This window comes from Brachypodium distachyon, chromosome 1 (assembly GCF_000005505.3).
Source record: "Brachypodium distachyon strain Bd21 chromosome 1, Brachypodium_distachyon_v3.0, whole genome shotgun sequence".
Taxonomy (NCBI): domain Eukaryota; kingdom Viridiplantae; phylum Streptophyta; class Magnoliopsida; order Poales; family Poaceae; genus Brachypodium; species Brachypodium distachyon.
This window is the reverse complement of record NC_016131.3, coordinates 19606931-19627144: the sequence shown is the minus strand read 5'-3', so window position 1 is coordinate 19627144 and position 20214 is coordinate 19606931. Positions and strand designations below refer to the sequence as shown.

At 45.4% G+C, this 20214-nt stretch overlaps 1 protein-coding gene across 1 annotated transcript; it reads right to left on the bottom strand.

Moving 5' to 3' along the window:
* Positions 1-18978: 18978 nt before the first annotated feature.
* LOC100842830 (putative cell wall protein) lies at positions 18979-19763 on the bottom strand. Its single transcript, XM_003562870.4, has one exon. It carries the CDS (start codon positions 19654-19656, stop codon positions 19345-19347), a length of 312 nt encoding a protein of 103 aa, XP_003562918.1. The 5' UTR covers positions 19657-19763; the 3' UTR covers positions 18979-19344.
* Between the last annotated feature and the right edge of the window lie 451 nt (positions 19764-20214).

Sequence of the window (20214 nt, the reverse complement as noted above, 5' to 3'; positions counted from 1 at the left end):
GAACCAGTTCAACCTAGTGACCTCGATCTTTATGTACATGTCGACTGCGTATTGCTGGAACAGGCGTGCTCCGTGTAGTATCGGGTTGAATATCGCAGGGCGCGTCTGTAACCTGTAGCAGTAGTAGTCCCTGATAGATACGCACAGACGGTTTCCTGTCTCTTCTGTAAAACAAGGTGGGAGGAGAATTAGAAATCTATCATCGTGGTATACAAATTGAAATGCTAAATCATGTCATCAAGACCAACCTGAATCGTCGTCGTCCCTTGACCGTTGTGCTAACTCCCAATTCACACCTCATTTGGGGATGTTGGGATGCCACCCGAGCTACCCCTTTGGGAAGAAGAGGGGGTATGAGAGTGGGTCGTAGCAGCCATGTGTAGCCTGTATGACATACCTCTCATCATTGTCTCCGTATAGAGTGATGCTGCGTTCAAACATCCTCGCCAAGTCAGTGCCCTCAACCCAGATAGCGGCCACTTCTGATGCAATCGGAGTATTGTATGTCCGTTGATCCAGCTTCTTGTCGGTGTTCAAGTCGATGCGGTACTCCGCGAGGCTGCCCGCACGGGCACCAAGATTCCTAAACGTCGTGGAGTAGGGGTTACCTTTCATGATGTTGGCCACCTTTTTGACGACATCTTGGTCCAGGTTCTTGGTAGCCTCACTTCGATGGCTTAGATTGGGGTCGTCGTCATAGAAGTAGAGCTGTAGATGTTCGGGTTTCGAACCAGCCCCGAAAGAATGCACATTATGGTACATTGTTCCGTGCGCCCGAAACGTGTACACTCCAGACCTCATATTTGTGTAGTTGTCGTCAAGGCTGACGCCGAGGGTTGTGAAGGAGAAGTGACCGTTGAAGAACCTAATGCTGTCTCGAAAATGACGTGAGTCCGTATCAGCGCTAGACCATAGCTTCAGAAGCTCTGGGATGGGCTCTAGATCTGGGTCTACCAGCTCTATCTGCCCATTCCGACAGCAAAATCCTTTGCTCTCGTACTCAAACTTCTTGGCCCCACAGTGATCGCAGTTCGCAGCGTGCTTCAGGATATGGGTGTTGTCTGGGATATTTGAGTAGATGAAGTCGAATGGGTCGATGCTATCGCCTGCCGGAGCTGCATCCGCTGGTTCGTCAATATCCATGTCCGCGGAACCTGTAGGTATTGAGATAATTTTTTTATAAGAGAAACACATTATCTTATAATTTAAATCGATGATATTTGAAGTCTGGGGCGTACATTCACCGGCAAACACGTAGGACTCATCGTACATTAAGTCATCTGAGGAGCCGTCCTTGTCCATGATATCCCTGAGGAAGGTTTCCTTGTTACCTGCAATGTGATCGAGCTTAAGAAAAGGAAAGATCTGGGCATAAGAAGTGGGTCACTAATTTTTTATTATTATATTACCGTCCGTTCTGATGGTGAATGATGGCGTGCTGGATGATGGGCTTGCCGGTGATGAATCACCTGGTTCTCTGGCAAGGGATGTTCCTGCAGCTGGATCAGGACAGTGCATTGCGATGGACTAGGTGCATGGTGTCTTCCTCTTGGTGGCAAATTTTTCATTACGTCATGCTAGCTGTGCTTGTCTCTCCCAGGCTGGTATTGCCTGCCTGTGTGCTCTTCGCTGGGAATTTATTCCTTGCCTATCTTGAACTGAAAGTTTTTGCCTGGTAGCCCTCTGTCGAGCATTTCTCTCTTCAAGCGTCTTATTTTCCCTGGAGTTTGCTCTACGTGCATTTCTCTTCTTACGGGCAGTAATCTCCTCCCTCTTCTCGGGTGTAAGGCTGGCTTTTCTACGGGCATAAGAGGCTCTCTTACGGCATTAATCTCCCCCCTCTTCTCGGGTGTAAGGCTGGCTTTTTTACACGAATTTGTTGCCTCTCTCTCCTGCGGTTTAATGCTGTCTCTTCTACGGGCATTAATCTCCTCCCTCTTCTCGGGTTTTATGATATCTCACCGAGCTTTATCACGTTCTCGTCTTGCTCGATTTTTTTCTTTTCTCATGTTATGAGCTGTATCATACTGTGGACCATGTGCTGGGCTCGTAACGTCAATTTGAACTGGCATGTCCTGATCATCGTCACCCGAGTTTGTGTAGCTGCAGCTCATAGATTTCGTTGGTTCTTGTACACACTGACCTGTTGGGAAACATTGCATCAGTGATATGGAAATTAGATTGCGTGCTATTTTTCTTTTGGCATTGGTTAGTAATTTTCGTATAATGAATTCAGCGTTCTAATAATTATATATGTTGTCATGCAGAGTTGGTGGGTACTTGCTAAGGCAACTCTACGGAGGGGAACAGAGAACATAGAATCTTGTCGGAGAGAAGATAAATAACATACCTGATGACTTTTCTTTTGCCGATGTTGAAGAATTGTTTGCCGCCATGGATGGTTGTGGATTGGAGTTGAAAGTGTTGGATTGCGGTGTACCTCTACCCACCACGGTTGGATTTAAAGGCCAGGGTGCCGGAGGGGTTGCCAAAACATTAGTAGGAGTCGGACTCATGTAGGATTCGCACTCATATTTTTCAGTTGGTAGTATTTGGACTCGTGTAGGATTCGGACTCCTATTTTGTATTTTGGAATTTAGAAATATTCTGTCTGCATGCTATTTTCAGTTGTCAAGGTCAGTCGTATTATTTTTATTGTGCGTATGTATATCTTTTTTGTCAAAAAGAATTCTTACAATTTTTTGAATTATAATGTCCGATCAATTGATAATGTCCTCTCTCCCCTTCCAGCGTTTTATATAGATAAATAAATCTTTATGCAAGTCAGTTTACACGAGGCATCAGGCCAAGATCTATCAATCACATCTCGTTGGTGCTACTTGTTGAATAATTAGGTAATTTTGATAAATATTTAATCCAGAAAAACAATGTGTAAAACTTAGCATATTATATCATGCAAACTAGACAAATTAAATAGCAACGCACAGCAATAAAACTCATCTAATTTCACGGCATGTACTCTTTTCTTGTGTTTGTTTGTTGAGGTCAGTGACGAGTCCGGCGGCGTCGATGTTCACGCCGGCAGCAGCAGCAGCCTTGACTACCTCCTGGGGAGCGGCCAGCCCCTGCGCTTGCGCCTGTGCAGCAGCAGTTGCTTGGGCTTGGAGTTGGGTAGCCTGCTGCTGTGCTTGGAGTTGGGCAGCCTGCTGCTGCGGAGCTAGAGCGGCAGCCTGAGCTGCGGGATCTCCGAGATCGTCGGCCATTGGTGATGAAGATGCCGACGAAACAGGGACGTGAAGAAGCGAGCAAACAGCGAGATTGGATCGTGGGCGTGATGGCTAGGGTTGTGGCGTGGTACGTCCAGAGGCCGCGATCGTCTTATTATACAGGCACGCAGGCGGACTTCGGTTCGGTTTAGGAAACCAAAACCAACTCCGCAATTATCGGGATTTGTTACGCGTCCGCAACGGATTCCGACTGCCAAAAAGATAAGCATGACCCCACCCCACCCTGAACCGGCACGGCTTGAACTCGAACTCGATCCATGAAACGCGGCACGCGCGCGTTGTGACGAGGCGAGGCGAGGCGAGCAGCGGAGGAGGAGGAGGAGGAGCGTGCATGGGGATTTCCCTTGCTCACTTGTTTAAGAGGTGAGAACCAACATACCTTATATATTGTCCAACTCCCCCTAAACTAGCAAGGTGGGACTATTCCCACTTCCTCATCCCACTTCATGAATTGGCTTTTGAGACTTTCCAGGAATTGATTTCAGATTGGGTCTTGGACCTAACCCAAAATTCCAACAATCCCCACAATATCTCATAAGCACATAAAATTGCCATTGATCCAAAACTCTGTTTTTGATATACCAGTGTTTCAGTGGAAACCGGTTAAGGTTGAACATCCACCTAAACAAATAGCTTCACTCATGCACAACTGAACAATGGACAAACCTTGAATTGTCAATTTTTTGTGTTGGAGTTTCACTAAATTGTTGTCTGGTACTGGGCTACCGAATGCTACCCCGCGGTGTGGAACATATAAGTCATTCTCCAAGCCTTTTCATTAGCTTACTAGAGACCACCCAAATCTCATAGACTGCGACCAACAGTCAGACTCATATAGGTGTGTTCTTTAGAGACTACTCTGTAGGACAGTATCTCCCTTGCAAATTAATGCAACACGTTAGAACACATTAAGTTAAACAACCTACCATACAGTACACAAGAGTAATGCATCGTCAACGCAATGGGATAAAGAATGTACACTCTTCTCAGTTATCCAATGACTTGTTTCCCAGGTCCTAATTCACGGGATCTCCGATCACGTAGGTTCGTTTACCGCCATGGTAACTAACGTGGGTCGCAACCCCATCTCCCTTGATGTAGATTCTATCACATTCCTTGATAAACCCTTTGTAAAGGGATCTGCCAGATTTTTAACCGTTGGGATATCTCCCAATGCTATTATTCCGGAATTTTTCATTGCTCTGACAGATTTCAGATGTCTCCTAACGTGTCTTGATGACTTCCTGTTATCTTTAGAACTGTTCACTTTGACTATTACAGTTTGATTGTCACAGTTCATAAGAATCGTCGGTATTGGTTTTTCAACAATCGGCAAGTCCATCAAGAGCTCATGAAGCCAACCGTGGATGTTATCTAATGCTGAAAGTTCTGCTTCCATTGTTGATCTGGTTAAGATCGTTTGCTTGCAAGACTTACATGAAACAGCGCCCCCTCCGAGTGTGAACACATATCCACTCGTGGCCTTTAGCTCATCAACATCAGATATCCAGTTTGAATCACTATAACCCTCAAGTACCTTGGGGTACCCATTATAGTGTATACCATAGCTCATTGTGCCCTTTAGATAGCGCATGACCCTCTCGACTGCACTCCAATGATCATCTCCCAGATTCTTATTGAACCGACTCAATTTGCTCACAGCAAAAGAGATGTCAGATGTAGTTGCGCTAGCCAAATACATGAGCGAACCAATAATCTGAGAATATCTCAGTTTCTCTCTTCCAATTCTGTGATTCTTTCGAAGCAGAACGGTTGGATCATAAGGAGTTGGAGAAGGTTTACAATCAGAATAGCCGAAACGACTCAAGATCTTTTCCACACAGTGACATTGCAACAAAGTGATCTCACCATTGTCGCCTCTCACGAGCTTGATGTTCAGAATAACATCAGTTACACCAAGGTCTTTCATGTCAAAGCACTTCGACAAGAAAGTCTTAACCTTTTCAATCACTTTGAGGTTAGTCCCAAATATTAGTATGTCATCGACATACAAACAAAGTATAACTCCCTCACCCCCACCATGGCAGTAGTATACACATTTGTCAGCTTCGTTTACAACAAAGCCGACAGATGTTAAAGTTTTCTCAAACTTCTCACGCCATTGCTTAGGAGCTTGTTTCAGGCCATATAGAGACTTTAATAACTTACACACGCCTTCATGACCCTTTATTATAAATCTATCTGGCTGGTTCATGTAAATTTCCTCGTCCAACTCTCCGTTAAGGAAAGCTGTCTTAACGTCCATTTGATGGACGATCAGACCATATGAGGCAGCCAGTGATAGTAATACTCTGATTGTGTTCAATCGAGCTACGGGTGAGTAAGTATCAAAGAAATCTTCACCATCTTTCTGGGTAAAACCCATGGCCACAAGCCGCGCCTTGTACTTCTCAATATTACCATCAGGTCTAAACTTTTTCTTGAATATCCACTTGCATTCTACAGGTTTTCACCCATACGGACGGTCAACGACCTCCCAAGTACCATTAGCCATGATAGAATACATCTCACTACGAATGGCTTCCTTCCAATAGTCTGCATCCGGAGATGCAAAGGTCTCATTAATGATTTTAGGGGTGTCATCCACGATGTACACAATGAAATCATCACCAAAGGATTTAGCAATCCTTTGTCGCTTACCCCTAATAGGGGCTTCATTGTCATACTCCTCAGGAATCTCATCAAGTGTTTGTTTAAGATTTTCCACTGGTATGGCGGGTTCAGGAGCTACTTCATGATCCTGATGTTCCTCTGAACTGACGGGTTCAGCAGGTACATCATGATCCTCTCTAGATGTGCTATGCATATCTCTCATGGGAAATATGTCCTCAAAAAATGTAGCATTCCTGGACTCCATAATTGTACCAACGCTCATGTCAAGTATTCCAGAATTTACAAACAAGAATTTATAGCCAACACTCCGAAGTGTGTAGCCAAGAAAGACACAATCAACGGTTTTTGGTCCAAACTTACGTTTCTTGGTAATTGGCACATTGACTTTCGCCAAACAACCCCAAGTCTGTCAGTAAAAAAGTGTGAGTCTCTTCTTTTTCATAGCTTGTATGGGGTGACTTCTTTATCTTTTGTGGAAACACGATTTAGGACATGACACGAAGTCAATAGCGCCTCCCCCCACCATGCCTTGGATAAACCAGCAGTGTCTAACATGGCGTTTACCAAGTCAATCAGCGTGTGGTTTTTCTCTCAGCAACCCCGTTTGACTGAGGCGAATAGGGAGGTGTCCTCTCTTGGACTATGCCATGTTTCTCACAAAATGAATTAAACTCACTGGAGAAATATTCTCCACCACGGTCAGACCGCAAACATTTAATTTTCTTCTCAAGTTGATTCTCGACTTCAGCTTTATAGATCTTAAAATAATGCAATGCTTCATCCTTTGATTTTAATAAATACACATAACAGAATTTAGTCGCATCATAAAAGAAAGTCATAAAGTAACGTTTTCCATCTTCGGTTAATACACCGTTCATCTCACAAAGATCAGAATGTATAAGCTCTAACGATGCTAGGTTCCTCTCCTCAGCCTTGTGAGGCTTGCGAAGCTGCTTCGCTTGCACACAAGCTTGGTCCTTCGAACCTTTAGCCACGGTGATTTTAGGGATTAAACTCAGATTTGCTAATCGCGTCATGCAACCAAAATTAATGTGACAAAGTCGTGAATGCCAAACATTAGACTCATTATTAATAGAATTGACGTTGTTCATGACCTTATTACAAAAATCAGAAAGAGATAAGCGGAACAAGCCTCCGCACTCATAACCTTTACCAATAAATTGTCCATACTTAGACACGATAACTTTATTGGACTCAAACACTAACTTAAATCCGTCCTTGCAAAGGAGGGCTCCACTAACAAGATTCTTCTGAATGGAGGACACATGCTGCACGTTCCTCAGCTGCACGATCTTTCCCGAAGTAAACTTCAGATCCACCGTGCCAACACCATGAACAGAAGCATGGGCGCCGTCCCCCATCGTCACTGAGGAGCTGATGGCCTGATATGAAGAAAACAAGGAAATATCAGCACACACATGAATAGTTGCACCTGTATCGACCTACCAATCGGTGGACTGACATACAGAAAATACAGTAAATAAATTACCATACCCGCCTGCATCTTCATTGTTGCCAATGGTCAAATTAGCAAATTTTTGCCGAATCTGCCCTCCTTTGCGCTCCTTGCATTTACTCGCCTAGTGGCCGAGTCCTCCGCACACAAAGCAAGGATCCTTATCCTTGTTGCCTCTTTTCTTCTTCTTCTTGAAAGTGGTAGTGTTCTTTGGACCAGCATTGTTGAATGCATTTTCCTTTCCCTTGTTGTTACTGTTGTTGTGGTTGTTCCTCTGAACCATGTTGACAGTGGACGTACCCTCTTGTGTTTTGCCTTTGGGGCCAGCATCTTTTGCTCTCGCCTTCTCCTCAACATCAAGAGTCCCAATCAGGTTCTCCACAGAGATTTCTTCTCTCTTGTGTTTTAGTGATGTAGCAAAGTTCCTCCACGAGGGAGGAAGCTTGGCGATGATGCCCCCGGCGACAAACTTGTCAAGTAGTGGACACTTGAATTGCTCAAGTTCCTTAGCCATAGTCAGTAACTCATGAGCTTGTTCCACTACAGATCGGTTTGTCATCTTATAGTCAAAGAACTGCTCCATGACGTACAGCTAACTGCCAGCGTCAGATGCGCCAAACTTAGCATCGAGCGCATCCCACAACTCTTTGGCATCCTGATAGTGCAGATAAGCATCAACGAGCTTATCTCCCAACACACTACGGATCGCACCGACTACTACAACACAAGCCTCAACATACAACTGCTGAGGAGCAATTGTTTGAGTCTTCCCGTGTTGTACCGCCCACCATGCGCCCATAGCCACGAGCCACATATGACATTTATATTGTCACCTCTTAAAGTGCAGTCCAGTAAACACAAGTGGTTTCAATGTGACAGTAAATTGAGACATCGAAAATTACCTACACGTATAAGGTTTTTGGATTGTTGAATAATTAGGTGATTTTGATGAATATTTAATTCAGAAAAACAATGTGTAAAACATGTAGCATATTATATCATGCAAACTAGACAAATTAAATAGCAACTCACAGCAATAAAACTCATTTAATTTCACGCCATGAATAATAGAACTACTAGTCAAAATCAACAAGAAAGACCAAATTACGTACAATGATGTACTCTTTTCTTGTGTTTGTTTGTTGAGGTCAGTGACGAGTCCGGCGGCGTCGATGTTCACGCCGGCAGCAGCAGCAGCCTTGACTACCTCCTGGGCAACGGCTAGCGCCTGCGCTTGTGCCTCTGCAGCAGCAGTTGCCTGGGCTTGGAGTTGGGCAGCATGCTGCTGTGCTTGGAGTTGGCTGCCTGCTGCTGCTAAGCTAGAGCGGCAATCTGAGCTGCGAGATCTCCGAGGTCGTTGGCCATTGGTGATGAAGATGCCAACGAAACAGGGACGTGAAGAAGTGAGCAGTCGTGTGAGAACGCTCCCCAAAAACCTTATCGACCGTCTCCCGGGCAGGATCTCGAAGATCGGGGTTCCGGAGGCCTGCTCTCCCGACGATCTGTGCACGCAGTCGACGGGATGGAGTAGCAGTTGGCGGCTAGGGTTGTGCCGTGGTATAGCCGGAGGCCGCGGTTGTCTTATTATATAGGCACGCAGGCGGACTTCGGTTCGGTTTAGGAAACCAAAACCGACTCCGCAATTATCGGGATTTATTATGCGTCCGCAACGGATTCGGACTGCCAAAAAGATAAGCACGACCCCGCCCTGCACCGACCCGGCACGGATCGAACTCGAAATCGATCCACGAAACGCAGCGCGCGCGGCGAGGCGAGCGGAGGAGGAGGAGCGCACGTGGGAATTTCCCTTGCTCACTTGCTCAAGAGGTGAGAACCAACATACCTTATATATTGGTCCAACTCCACCTAAACTAGCAAGGTGGAACTATTCTCACTCCTCATCCCACTCCATAAATGGCTTTTGAGATTTTTCAGTAATTAATTTCAGACTGGGCCTTGGGCATAACCCAAAATTCCAACACTATTATCCCTTTTTAATTTATTCTGCACAATTATGTCTGCTGCAGGCTGCCTAGCTGGTATTCTACAGCCCTTCGCTGACCAGGCGAAGAAAATGTTAGGCGTGGCTGGTATCTGGAGTACTCGACAGGTTGATCACATTCTTGGGCTAGGTGATCTGGATACTACACTCTAAGCACCCATTTTTATTTGAAGTAGGTTTCCTTTGTCTGAACTGCGACCAGTCTTGAAACACTGGCTGAAATCAACATGGATCCTCCGGTCGTCAATGAGACAGTTGGGCATCTCAAGATATGAACGATCGCATGCCTCCTTTGTCTCACATTCAAGAAAAGCAGTTCGGCAATGCAGTTGACGTGACTTAGGATGTACATTCATCAGTAGAAAAAATACTTATGGCATAGCCAACTATGTTTTTTATGGTAAGCTTTGTATCAGCAAAGACAGCAGTTTAATTACAAGTAAAAAATAACACAGTGTGGCACCAGTAGCACCCGGGGTACCACCGTTGCTTGACACGTGGGTCGCCTCACTTGCTCCCCGCAAGGATAGCACCCTGCGCAGCACCGCGCAAGCTGTCCGAGAAGTCACCAGCCCGGCAGGGCTTGCCGGGCTGCAGGGGTTACCCCAAAAGGCAACATGGGAATCCCCGTCAGGACCCCCCCCCCCCAGGAAGGTCACTTGCCGGGGAGGGCGCTCCCTGGCGCAGGCACTTTCAACAGGGCCGGTACCCAACAGGCAGAGCATCTGCGCCACGTGGCCGCTCGGCAGGCTCCCTGTGCGTAGGGCTGGTCAGGGTGAGGAGTATGGCACAAGCAAGCATTTAATGCTCCGACAGAAAAGTGATTCTCTGTCTAGTCAGCCCACAGTGAGTAGGCTCGCAGTGAATCTAGGGCACGTACCGCCCTAGCTACAGTGTTTTGCATGCATGCATGCCAGCGCAGCAAGAGCAAGCTGCCTTTGGTCTTTACTCGACACTTGTCTCCCATGCACCGAGGCACCTGTGGTATCCCCTTGAGTATAAAAGGAGAACCAACGGCAACGGTCAAAGGGTTCGGTTCTTTCTAGTTTAGCTCAGAAGTAGCAAGTAGCCACTTAGCAGAAAAGGAGAGAGCACCCGAGGACTCCCTCGGCAACCTGTAAACACTTGTTCATTGGCTAATACAAACTCAGAAGCAGGACGTAGGGTTTTACACCTCAGGGTGGCCCGAACCTGGGTAAAACGGTCTTGTGCATCATACGCTCGTCATTAGCCTCGCTGGCGATCGCCGGAGCGATCCCCAACGCCCACTGCCGAACCTAAAAGGGGGTGCCTCGCATCCCCGATGTCTAAGTTCCGGACTACGACACACAGGGGCGCAATAGCTCACTCCAGGTGGAGTATCAGGTTTTGTACAAAAACAAAAATATTACAGTCGGCTAAACACATGTGGGTTCTGAAAGCCAAGACAAACTAAACATTGAGATTTAGATCCAGCTTCTTTATTGGTCTTTGTTGCGTTTTGATCCTCAGGTCTTCATATTCATGTGTTGGATTTTCCTGATACAATTGATGAAATCCAGTACACCAGCAGGCATGTTGTCTTCACATTCATTTTCCTTGAATGTTAGCAGTTTTCCCAAAATTTGTTTCAAGGATAACGCATGTACGTACGTATGTATGTATTGAGTAAAAATGTTACCTGTTGTGAACTGAAATATTATTTATGATCTATTGATGCCATAGGAAAATATTTTCATTCCATGTAGACCTAGGGCATGCCTGTGACATGGCTTTGGATAAGTGTTCAGCAATCCATAAAAGCCTGGGCACATATTTTGCATATGGGTTGCGTTGATAGTTGGGGTCAATAGGAGTAGGGTCCAAAATGTAGACAGTTCTGGTATCTTTGGCTAGTACGAATAGAATAAATCCACTGTTGGATTGTATTGGAATATGAATCTGAAATAAGGTTGCTATTAGACGTATATTAGAAAAAAAATTGTGTTGACATGTATATGGGAGTGGCCTTACCGTTTTGCAGGATCAAACATTATATTTGATACCAGGCCAGCTACGAACGGAATATGCTAGTTGTTCCACATCTAACTTTTTCCGGTAGTTTGGATGTCATCCAAAATCAGTAATCATCTAGGATTGAAGCGTTTAGAAAGGTATCAGCAAATATTTAGTATGTATATAGACACAAAAAAATATAATTGATGTAAGAAATTACCCAAAATCTCGTGTCAAGACAATGTTTTGATATCAATCCTTTTCTTTTTTTCACTGTGTGGATATCGTCAAACATGATCTTTCGTACGACCAAATTGAAGCAATCACGCTCCATGGGCAACTTTTCATTTACCATTCCTTGCAGCCTTTTGAGAGTCAAGCTAATTGGATTTGGGTCAGAGCTTTGTACCCAGACTTTCCTGCAAATCATTATCACAAACAAATTAAGATAATGTATATTATCAATCATATTCAATTACTAAAGTTACATGCAATAAATGGCTTACTCTAAAGTTTCTGCAGAACTGATTGATTTGATGTAGTTACAAAGTCCACCCTCTAACTCATGTATACTCATGTTAGAAACAACAGATATCAGTGATTGGTATCTTTTTTCAATAGATAATAAGTTCAACGGACTTGGGTGATTTTCGTCATCTAGGCTTTCAACATCATAACATCATATGGATCTACCTCACTACAATCACTTTCTTCAATCATTGTGCCGTGTTTGTTTTCCAACATAATAGTATGGCAGCTAACTTATATCTAAAGCAAACAATATTTTCCTGTAAAGCATATACATATATTAGCATTTACTCCTATAATAATTAAAATGGCACCCGCATACCCGCATATATATTATGTTTATCAAACAGAAGATATATTTACTTACATGTGTAATGGGATGTGTTAGTGTATGTCCGGTCCAATATTCCATGAATTTAAGCATGAATCGCAACATTTCTTATATATGGTTATTTATAAAACAACATGTGATATATATACCTGTCTTTCTGAATTGGATTATGCAGTTGTTCGTTAATCGTCCGTTTAGTAACATCTAGGTCTTTCCAATTATGATTACTCAAGTTTTCTTGAGTTTTAAGAATGTCCAAATGATATTGTAGTCCTTGCAGCTGTAAAATTATTAGGGGTAAAATAACACATGCAAGCGGAAAGATCAAGTTATAACATTTCTTCCCAGAAAATAGTTATAAGCAACTAACCATATTAGTGAGGTCAACTCGGTTGTGCTCCCAACATAATGAGTCGAGTACTTGTATCTCAGACTTCTCAATATTGACACAAGCTAAATACCAATGCGTGTGCTTGATGTTTATTGGAAGATGAATCTACAATCGACATAATGAGTTAATTTTAGAGATGTAATAATAAGTAAATAATAGAACTTACAATTATGGGTATGGATGTTACCATGTTGTCATGCTTGAGATAGTCTCCGACAATCTTTGTCATAAAGGTTGCTTCATGTATTCCAATTTCACCATCTTGTTTTAACAGTCCGGCTAAAAAGGTATTTTCAAAATATACTTTATGGTCATTCTTATTTTGCTCATGTACTTTCTTTATACAATATATATACGCGTTGATTACCTAAAAATATTTGAAATTATTGATTGTTAATGAATATTAAAATAATCATAAACATTTTTCTTGTTAGTAAAGGTACTTACATAATCATTTAGCCATTTGGCACTATGTAGCAGGCAAATCAAATCACACTGTTTGACATATGCTTGATCTATCTTCACCAATATTTCTTCTTCCGAAGAGTCTTCGACTACTAAATGAGCACACAAATCCAGTTCGGTCAATGTGTAATCTACAAAAAGACGTATGCAACAGATTTGTGTTATATCCTGATTTAGATATAATGAAAAGCTTAAGTACAGAAGACGAGTGAAAATTTTACCTTGCGGGAGATAGTCATATGTCCCGTCATTTGTATGTTGAGGTACGTCTGGTTGCTTATCATCATCTGCTGAAATAGTTTGCTTGTCATCATCCTCTGAAGTTTTTTCTTCATTAATTAAATCAGAAACCGGCGATAATGTCGACTTGGTTTCAGAACATTCAGAAACCAGGGATGATGCTGAGATGGAAGGTGATGGCAGTAAATCATCAAAATCCTCAAAAGTGGCTGTTTCAACATTGTGATGCATGTTCTGCAAGCACAAGAAAAAAAAATAGCTTGAAGTAAACAACATACGGAATAAATTAGCATCAAGAAATATTCACAAGCACCGGAAATTATTAATTAACAACATACATTGGCACTTTAAGGTCTTATGCCTGTGTGTTGGTTAATTTCCACCAGCAACGGGAATTAACAGCAGGTTTTTTTATCTTCTTTAGGCCATAGAACAATTCCAACATGTTGTTTAAGAATAAAGCAAGTAGTTTTAAATCAACAACATTACAGAATAAATTACAGCTTCAATCAATTTAAAGAACACTTTAAGGTCCTATGCCCGTGCATAGCAACTGAAATTAACAGCAGATGAGATGCCTTTTTTTTTTTGTTTCCAACAGGTCGTATGATAAGGCGTAGCAACTGAAATTAACAGGAGATGAGATGCTTTATTTTGTTTCCAACAGGTCGTATAAGAAGGCTTAGCAACTGAAATAAACAGCAGATGAGATGCTTTATTTTGTTTCCAATAGGTCGTATAAGAAGGCGTAGCAACTGAAATTAATAGCAGATGAGATGCTTTATTTTGTTTCCAACAGGTCGTACAAGAAGAAAGCAAAAATATTTATGTTGTAGTAAAATAAATCTCTTATATGGGCCGGGCCGTAAATCTTACGTGGCGACTAAGTCAACATTTTCCAAGCATGAGTTAAGACGTTCACATGGCGCGGTCAATCCTACGTGGCAAAGTAAGACAAGTTAACAAGTCAAACCTCTCATGTCATGATCAAAAAAATAAGTTAGAGTAGAGGGCAAGAAAGGTGTGAGGAGGGGGCCCTAGTCCATGGTGGACCATGGACCAAGCCTCGCTTTTCTCACATGATGCACACAAAAGCTATGCACCAAAGGAGATCCCTTTTACCATTTTGCCCCCACTTTTCTCTCTTCCTCAAGGATAGTCATGGTCTTTTGTCATGGACCCCTAGGTTATAAATACCCTCATGGGGCATGTACCATTCACTCTCAATTGAATAAACTCAAGGGGAGAGGGCTAGAGTGCTCCCTCTAAGGTTTGCTCTCACGCGCCGCTCTTGACTGAAAGTCGATCGGCCTCGAGGAAACCTTCTGGGGGACTCTAATTTCGAGGCCCCGAGCTGGCTTTGGTTGGCTCGGGCTCGAAGGAGAAGGGGTTGGGTTAGAGTTCCGAAGGTATCCTAATATCGATATTTGGAAAGACGCGTTCGGTCCAAGTACGAGGCGGCCCCGACGAACCTCTTGCTAACAGGTGTCTTGGGAAGATCCGTTCAGCTCAAGCCCTTGGCTAACAACCCCCTCGAAGCCTTTCCTAACATAGGATTAAGTCACACCCGCAGGGTCGACCGAACCTATTCAAAAAATATCGACGTGTCAACTTATCCAAGTGTACGGCGACCTTCGCTATAAGGCCGGCGTACACGCCCTATTTTCATACCCGCACTTGTGCCATCGAGCATTGTCACCCGTTACTCTAATTGTTGTCGAGAACAACAACAATTTAAATCATCAACATGAACACAATAATGTAAGAAGAAACAAGATCTTTGCCTCTACCTTGTGTGGAGCTTTGGCCGCTTGGTCTAACGAAAGTTCGGGTGAGAAGGCTGCAATGCTCCAGGCGCGGCAATGTCGATACGGTGATACTTCGGTTGCGGCAATGTCGATCTGGCGAGTTGGGAAGCGAGACGGCGCCTCGTGCGGAGCTTTGTAGAACGGGGCGAAGGAGTTCATGTTGGCACCCCATTGCTCTAGCAGATTTCGCCTCGGAGAAGAGTTCGTCTCAGATTTGGATTCGGAGGTGAGCAACCCGTCGAGGAGGACAGCGCTAGTGTGAAGGAGACGGCGGCGGCGCGCAGCAAGGGCGTGTCAGCAGCCGCGTTAGTCTGCTGCGGCAGCGTCGGCAACGAGGGCACGGCGGCGGCAGGAGAAGTGGCTTGTGCGGGTGGGAGGAAGAGGCGGATCGGGGAGGATTCAGGGGCGAGGTGCAGAGGGACCCGATTGAGATCGGGAGGGGGCGGCGTGCGATAGGGGTCGGGCTCGGACCGGTCGAGCCGCGTGGGACGAGATAGTGAGAGACCCAGGACGTACGGCGCCCGCGACAATCACCACCAACTCCAATTTAATAGATAGTAATAGATTTGGTGTATCTCAACGTTGTGCCCTGTCAGGAACAGGTATTTAGCGTGAATTTTACGGATTAGACCGATAATCAGTATTAATTTAGGGTTATTGGGTTGTTTTCCTTTCAAAAACTTTCTTGGCTTCTATCTGTGTTTTAGGACGTGACCGGAAGTCGCACAAATAACGGTCCCACAAATAAACCCTAGTATGGTGTATTCTCTCCGTCTCATATTAAGTGATTTCCTATTACATGTATCTAGACACCTTTTGTTATAGATACATTCATGTTTGGACAAATTTGAGTCACTTAATATGGGGCGGAGGGGGTATATGCTAAAAGAAGGAAAACTAGACCTTGATTACTCGTATATGCTCCAAAAATTTCCATGATGACAGCTTGATTACTAAGGGTGTCTTTGGTTGGGCATTACTGAGGGTGTCTTTGGTTGGACGGCCACCCTGGGCGGGTCGGGACCAACCATAGTAGTACCTACCAACTTAACCAAATTTACCAAGGGGAGTATGTTCTTTGTTTAGTCAAACAAACTGTTGCTAATTGTTTGCAAGCATTTACTAGTTAGTTCAAAGCTCTAATTCATTTAGTTGTAAGTTGGTTTCTCGTAAGAATTAAAAAGTCATCGTTAATCATTTTGAAAGCTCTAATCTACTTGGCCCAAAGATAATTTTCCTCGAAGGAAAGGTTGCTTGTTTGATCAGTTGAAAGCTCAGATGCAAGCAGTTCCGTGACGGGAGAAGAAGGGAAGGTGAGGTGAGAATGTCTCTGGGTGGGGATGTCGAATACTCGGGTCGAGTGTGGGGATCTTGACGTTGTTCTCTCTACACAATTCAAACCCGTTGAAACTGAACCGAATCAAAATGTTCCTTCACGTGCCAAAATGCAAGAGATATCTCGGGCCATCCGATCTCTTTTACTCGCATATTGCAGATCAATTCACACCAGACGCCGCGCGCTTGTCAATCCCTGACGGACCAGGCCAGTTGACTGGAAACAGTCCCTTCCAACCTTCGACCCCCCCTATCTGAAGAAGCGTATCTGATTCCCTGTCGTCGTGTGCTGTCTCTTTATTTAGTGCTTTTATCACCAAGAAAGCTAAAAAAAGGACGAGGTCTCGTACAACGCCGAACTGCCATGAGTACAAGTGTACACAGCACGGTCGAGAGCCACCTTTCCGGCGTGTCATTTATTGTCTTTGGTGTACCTCCAGCTCTCTCTTTCTGTATAACGCGCGCACGTACGGCCCATGCATTGTGCATGTGGCACGTGACATGAGTACATGACATGATTCATTTGCATGGTCGTCTCAGACAGAAATTACGATCCAACCAATATATATGCATGACAGATTAATTGACACAGTAACGCTGCCCTACTACAGAAACGGTCGTCAGTAACGGTCGAAAAAGTACATCACTAACGGGCATCCCGCCCACCACTGACTTCTTGCCGGTGATGATGGCATCATCAGTAACAGGCTTTCCATCCGTTAGTGATGATGCCATCATCAATGGCGGTCACTCCCCACGCCCGACATTGATAGGAATTTGGAGAAAATAAAAAAAAACGTGGCCGGCCCCAGGCCTGTCCCAAATCCACACGGCACCCCTACAATTTTTTCCCCAAATCACAGATAAGCACGGATTCCAAATCAGTCAATCATGAATTACAAATCATAGATCAATTGCGGATTACAATTCACAGATCAATCAATCAAGGATCACACGTTGCAAAAAAAGGCAGGAGTCCTTACATCAATCAATCACAAATCTCACGGCGCTGGTCGTGGCCGGCCACCAAACTTGCTCCCCGAGCCTGACACCAACAACAGAGACGGTGAGAAACAGAGAGGGTGTGAGAGAGAACGAGAGGTGCGAAGAGAGAGAGAGAAAGAGAGAGAAACTATACCGGCCGCGGGGAAGTCGGTCTCGGCAGGAATCGTGGGCTGTGGGGCGCGGTTGGCGGCGGGGGAGGCTGGATCCGGCCGCTGCTGGGCCGAGGGTGGCCGGATCCGGTGGCGTGTTGGGTCGTAGCCGACGAATCCGGCGGCGCCGCACCCCGCTGCTGCTGCTCCATGCGCCATGGGAGGAAGGGAGGGGGGCTGCTCCACGCGCCATGGGAGGAAGGGAGAGGGGCTGCTCCACGGCGCATGGAAGAGGAAGGGACAGGGGCTTCACCATGCGCCATGGGAGGGAGGGTGAGGGGATGCTCCATGCGCCATGGGAGAGGAAGGGAGAGGGGCTGCACCATGCGCCTTGGGAGAGGAAGGGAGAGGGGCTCCACCATGCGCCATGGGAGGGAGAGAGAGGGGCTGGTTGGGGTCGGCAGGGGAAGAGAGAAGAGAGGGAGAGACGAGAGCAGTGAGAGGCGGCGGCAGGGGGAATAGAGGGAGGGTTAGGGTGGGATTTAGGGTTAGCGAAAGTGTTATATAGGGAATGGATTGGGTTGGGCCTTTGGCCGGGCCAAGAAAATACATCACCGGCGCGCACGAATAAAAAGCCCGCCAGTGATGAGGCCAAACTAGATTTTATCATATACAACTATTTTATATGACAAAATTGGTTCATCAATTTATCAATGTGTTCTAATTTGTGTGAAAATTGCACAGGTGCCATTTGAACCATATTAAGTGTAACTGCTTCATAGGTATCATATTAAGTTTATCATTTGGCTTGAAAGTCATAATTAAACATTCGTATATACTTGATAGTCCAAAATCATTTTTTATAACCAAAACATTGTAAACCTCTTTGGAAATATTATTTCCATGACAAGATGCACACTTGTGCAAGAAATGGATAATTATCAAGAACTATGGCATAGAAATGGACAAACCTTTGGTCATTTGGCTTAAAAACTAAAGTTCAACTATGGGAAAATAACAAGATTGTACCACATAGGTCATTTTTCAAATGTTTCCATCCGATATTATTGTTTCACAATGTTAAGCAATAAAATATGATAATTTAGAAAAAAGAATCACATTTTTTATTATTTTTTATGAATTAGTTATAGATTTTTTAATCTTCAAAGGTCTTCAGGGAACATCAATGGCGGGCACAGATGTAAGGCCCGCTACTGATGTGTGTTTTGGTGAATTTTGCAACTTCTCGCATTGGACCATTAGTAACGGGCGTCCCGAACCCGTCACTGATGAGAGGCCTTTCTCACCCGCCACTGATGAGGGTTCATTAGTGACGGGCGTACCGCGCCCGCCACTGATGAGAGGTCATCAGTGACGGGTTTTGTCCACTGATGATGGGTCATCAATGAAGGCGGGAAAGGCCCGTTACTGATGAGGGTTATCAGTGGCGATCGAGAAAAACCACATAATTTATTAACTCACTCATTGCAACGAAGCAAATTACTAAACACGAACAAAACCGAGCAAGACAAGATATCTGTGGTCGATGCTTCCTACGCATCGATCCATACACATCACAATTCACACACGTACACTTGAACCAAACAAGAACAAAACCTTCGACGGAGCACGCAGATGCATGCATGCACGCATGGCTATAGAGCAGCTAGCTGTTATTTAATTGCAACTAAAAAGCGGGAATAATTAACTCATAGCTACTGATCGACCGGTGTGACTGACGTGGATGACGTGCTGGCAAGCCGGCTGGCGAGTAGCGACTGACCGATCGACGTGGACGGATCAGCTAGCAAGGCTGTTCAGGGGTGGAATGGGTTGGGCACCTCGAAGCCGGGGTTGGGGACCCAGGTGTCGTCGGCCCCGGGCATGAACTGCCCGTGGGCCGCGGCGGGGATGCTGTGGTCGAGCCCGCCGATGTCCGGCCTGTAGTGAGTTCCCAGCTCGTACCGCCCAATCCCCGGGATCAGCACCGTCCCCTCCTGGATCGTCTCCGGCCGCTTCACCTCGTCCTTCTTCTCCGCCGGGACGCCGCGCGCTGCCGCCGCCGCGCCGAAGCACGCCGCGGCCACCACGACCGCCAGGATCAGCAGGGACGATGCCGATTTGGCCATTTGCTACTTAAGTAAAGCTGATCGACTGCGAAGTAGCTTAGCTAAGCCGGGAAGCTTCCTTCTTGTTTAGCTGTTGCTTTCGGGTCTGGTGGTGGATGGTGATGGCTCGCGGCACAAGCTTATTATATAGAAGACGCGACGTAGCGGAAGGATCGAACGCGGCAAGAGCTAGCTAAGCGTACTGACGATCAATCGGGAGGGAAAATGCGGTGCGTTCAATTCGTGGCCTGGTCGCACGGCGCCGCGCCGCGCGCGTGCGTTATTGGGCGTGTGCAAGGTGAGAAACAAGGCTTTTTTTTTCCCTTGCAAGTGAACAATGGGCCGGCCGGGCGCGGGTGTGACCGGCCGAGGTCGTCGGGCAAATGCATGCGGGGGGCAGTTGAGTCGGTCACCGTTCGATGGGGGCTGGGCGGCGGGGGACCCTCGATCCGGAAGGAGAGTTATTGAGCTGGTAGCTGCGCCTGCATGCGCCACCCAGGTTCCAACCACTCTGTCCTGCTCTTTATAGCACCGGCTGCGATCGCCTATGATGGAGGGGTGGCTACTTATGTCTTGGCG

Bases quoted from the DNA above. Each gene is read 5' to 3' on its own strand.
- LOC100842830 (XM_003562870.4), bottom strand. From the start codon at position 19,656: ATGGCCAAATCGGCATCGTCCCTGCTGATCCTGGCGGTCGTGGTGGCC.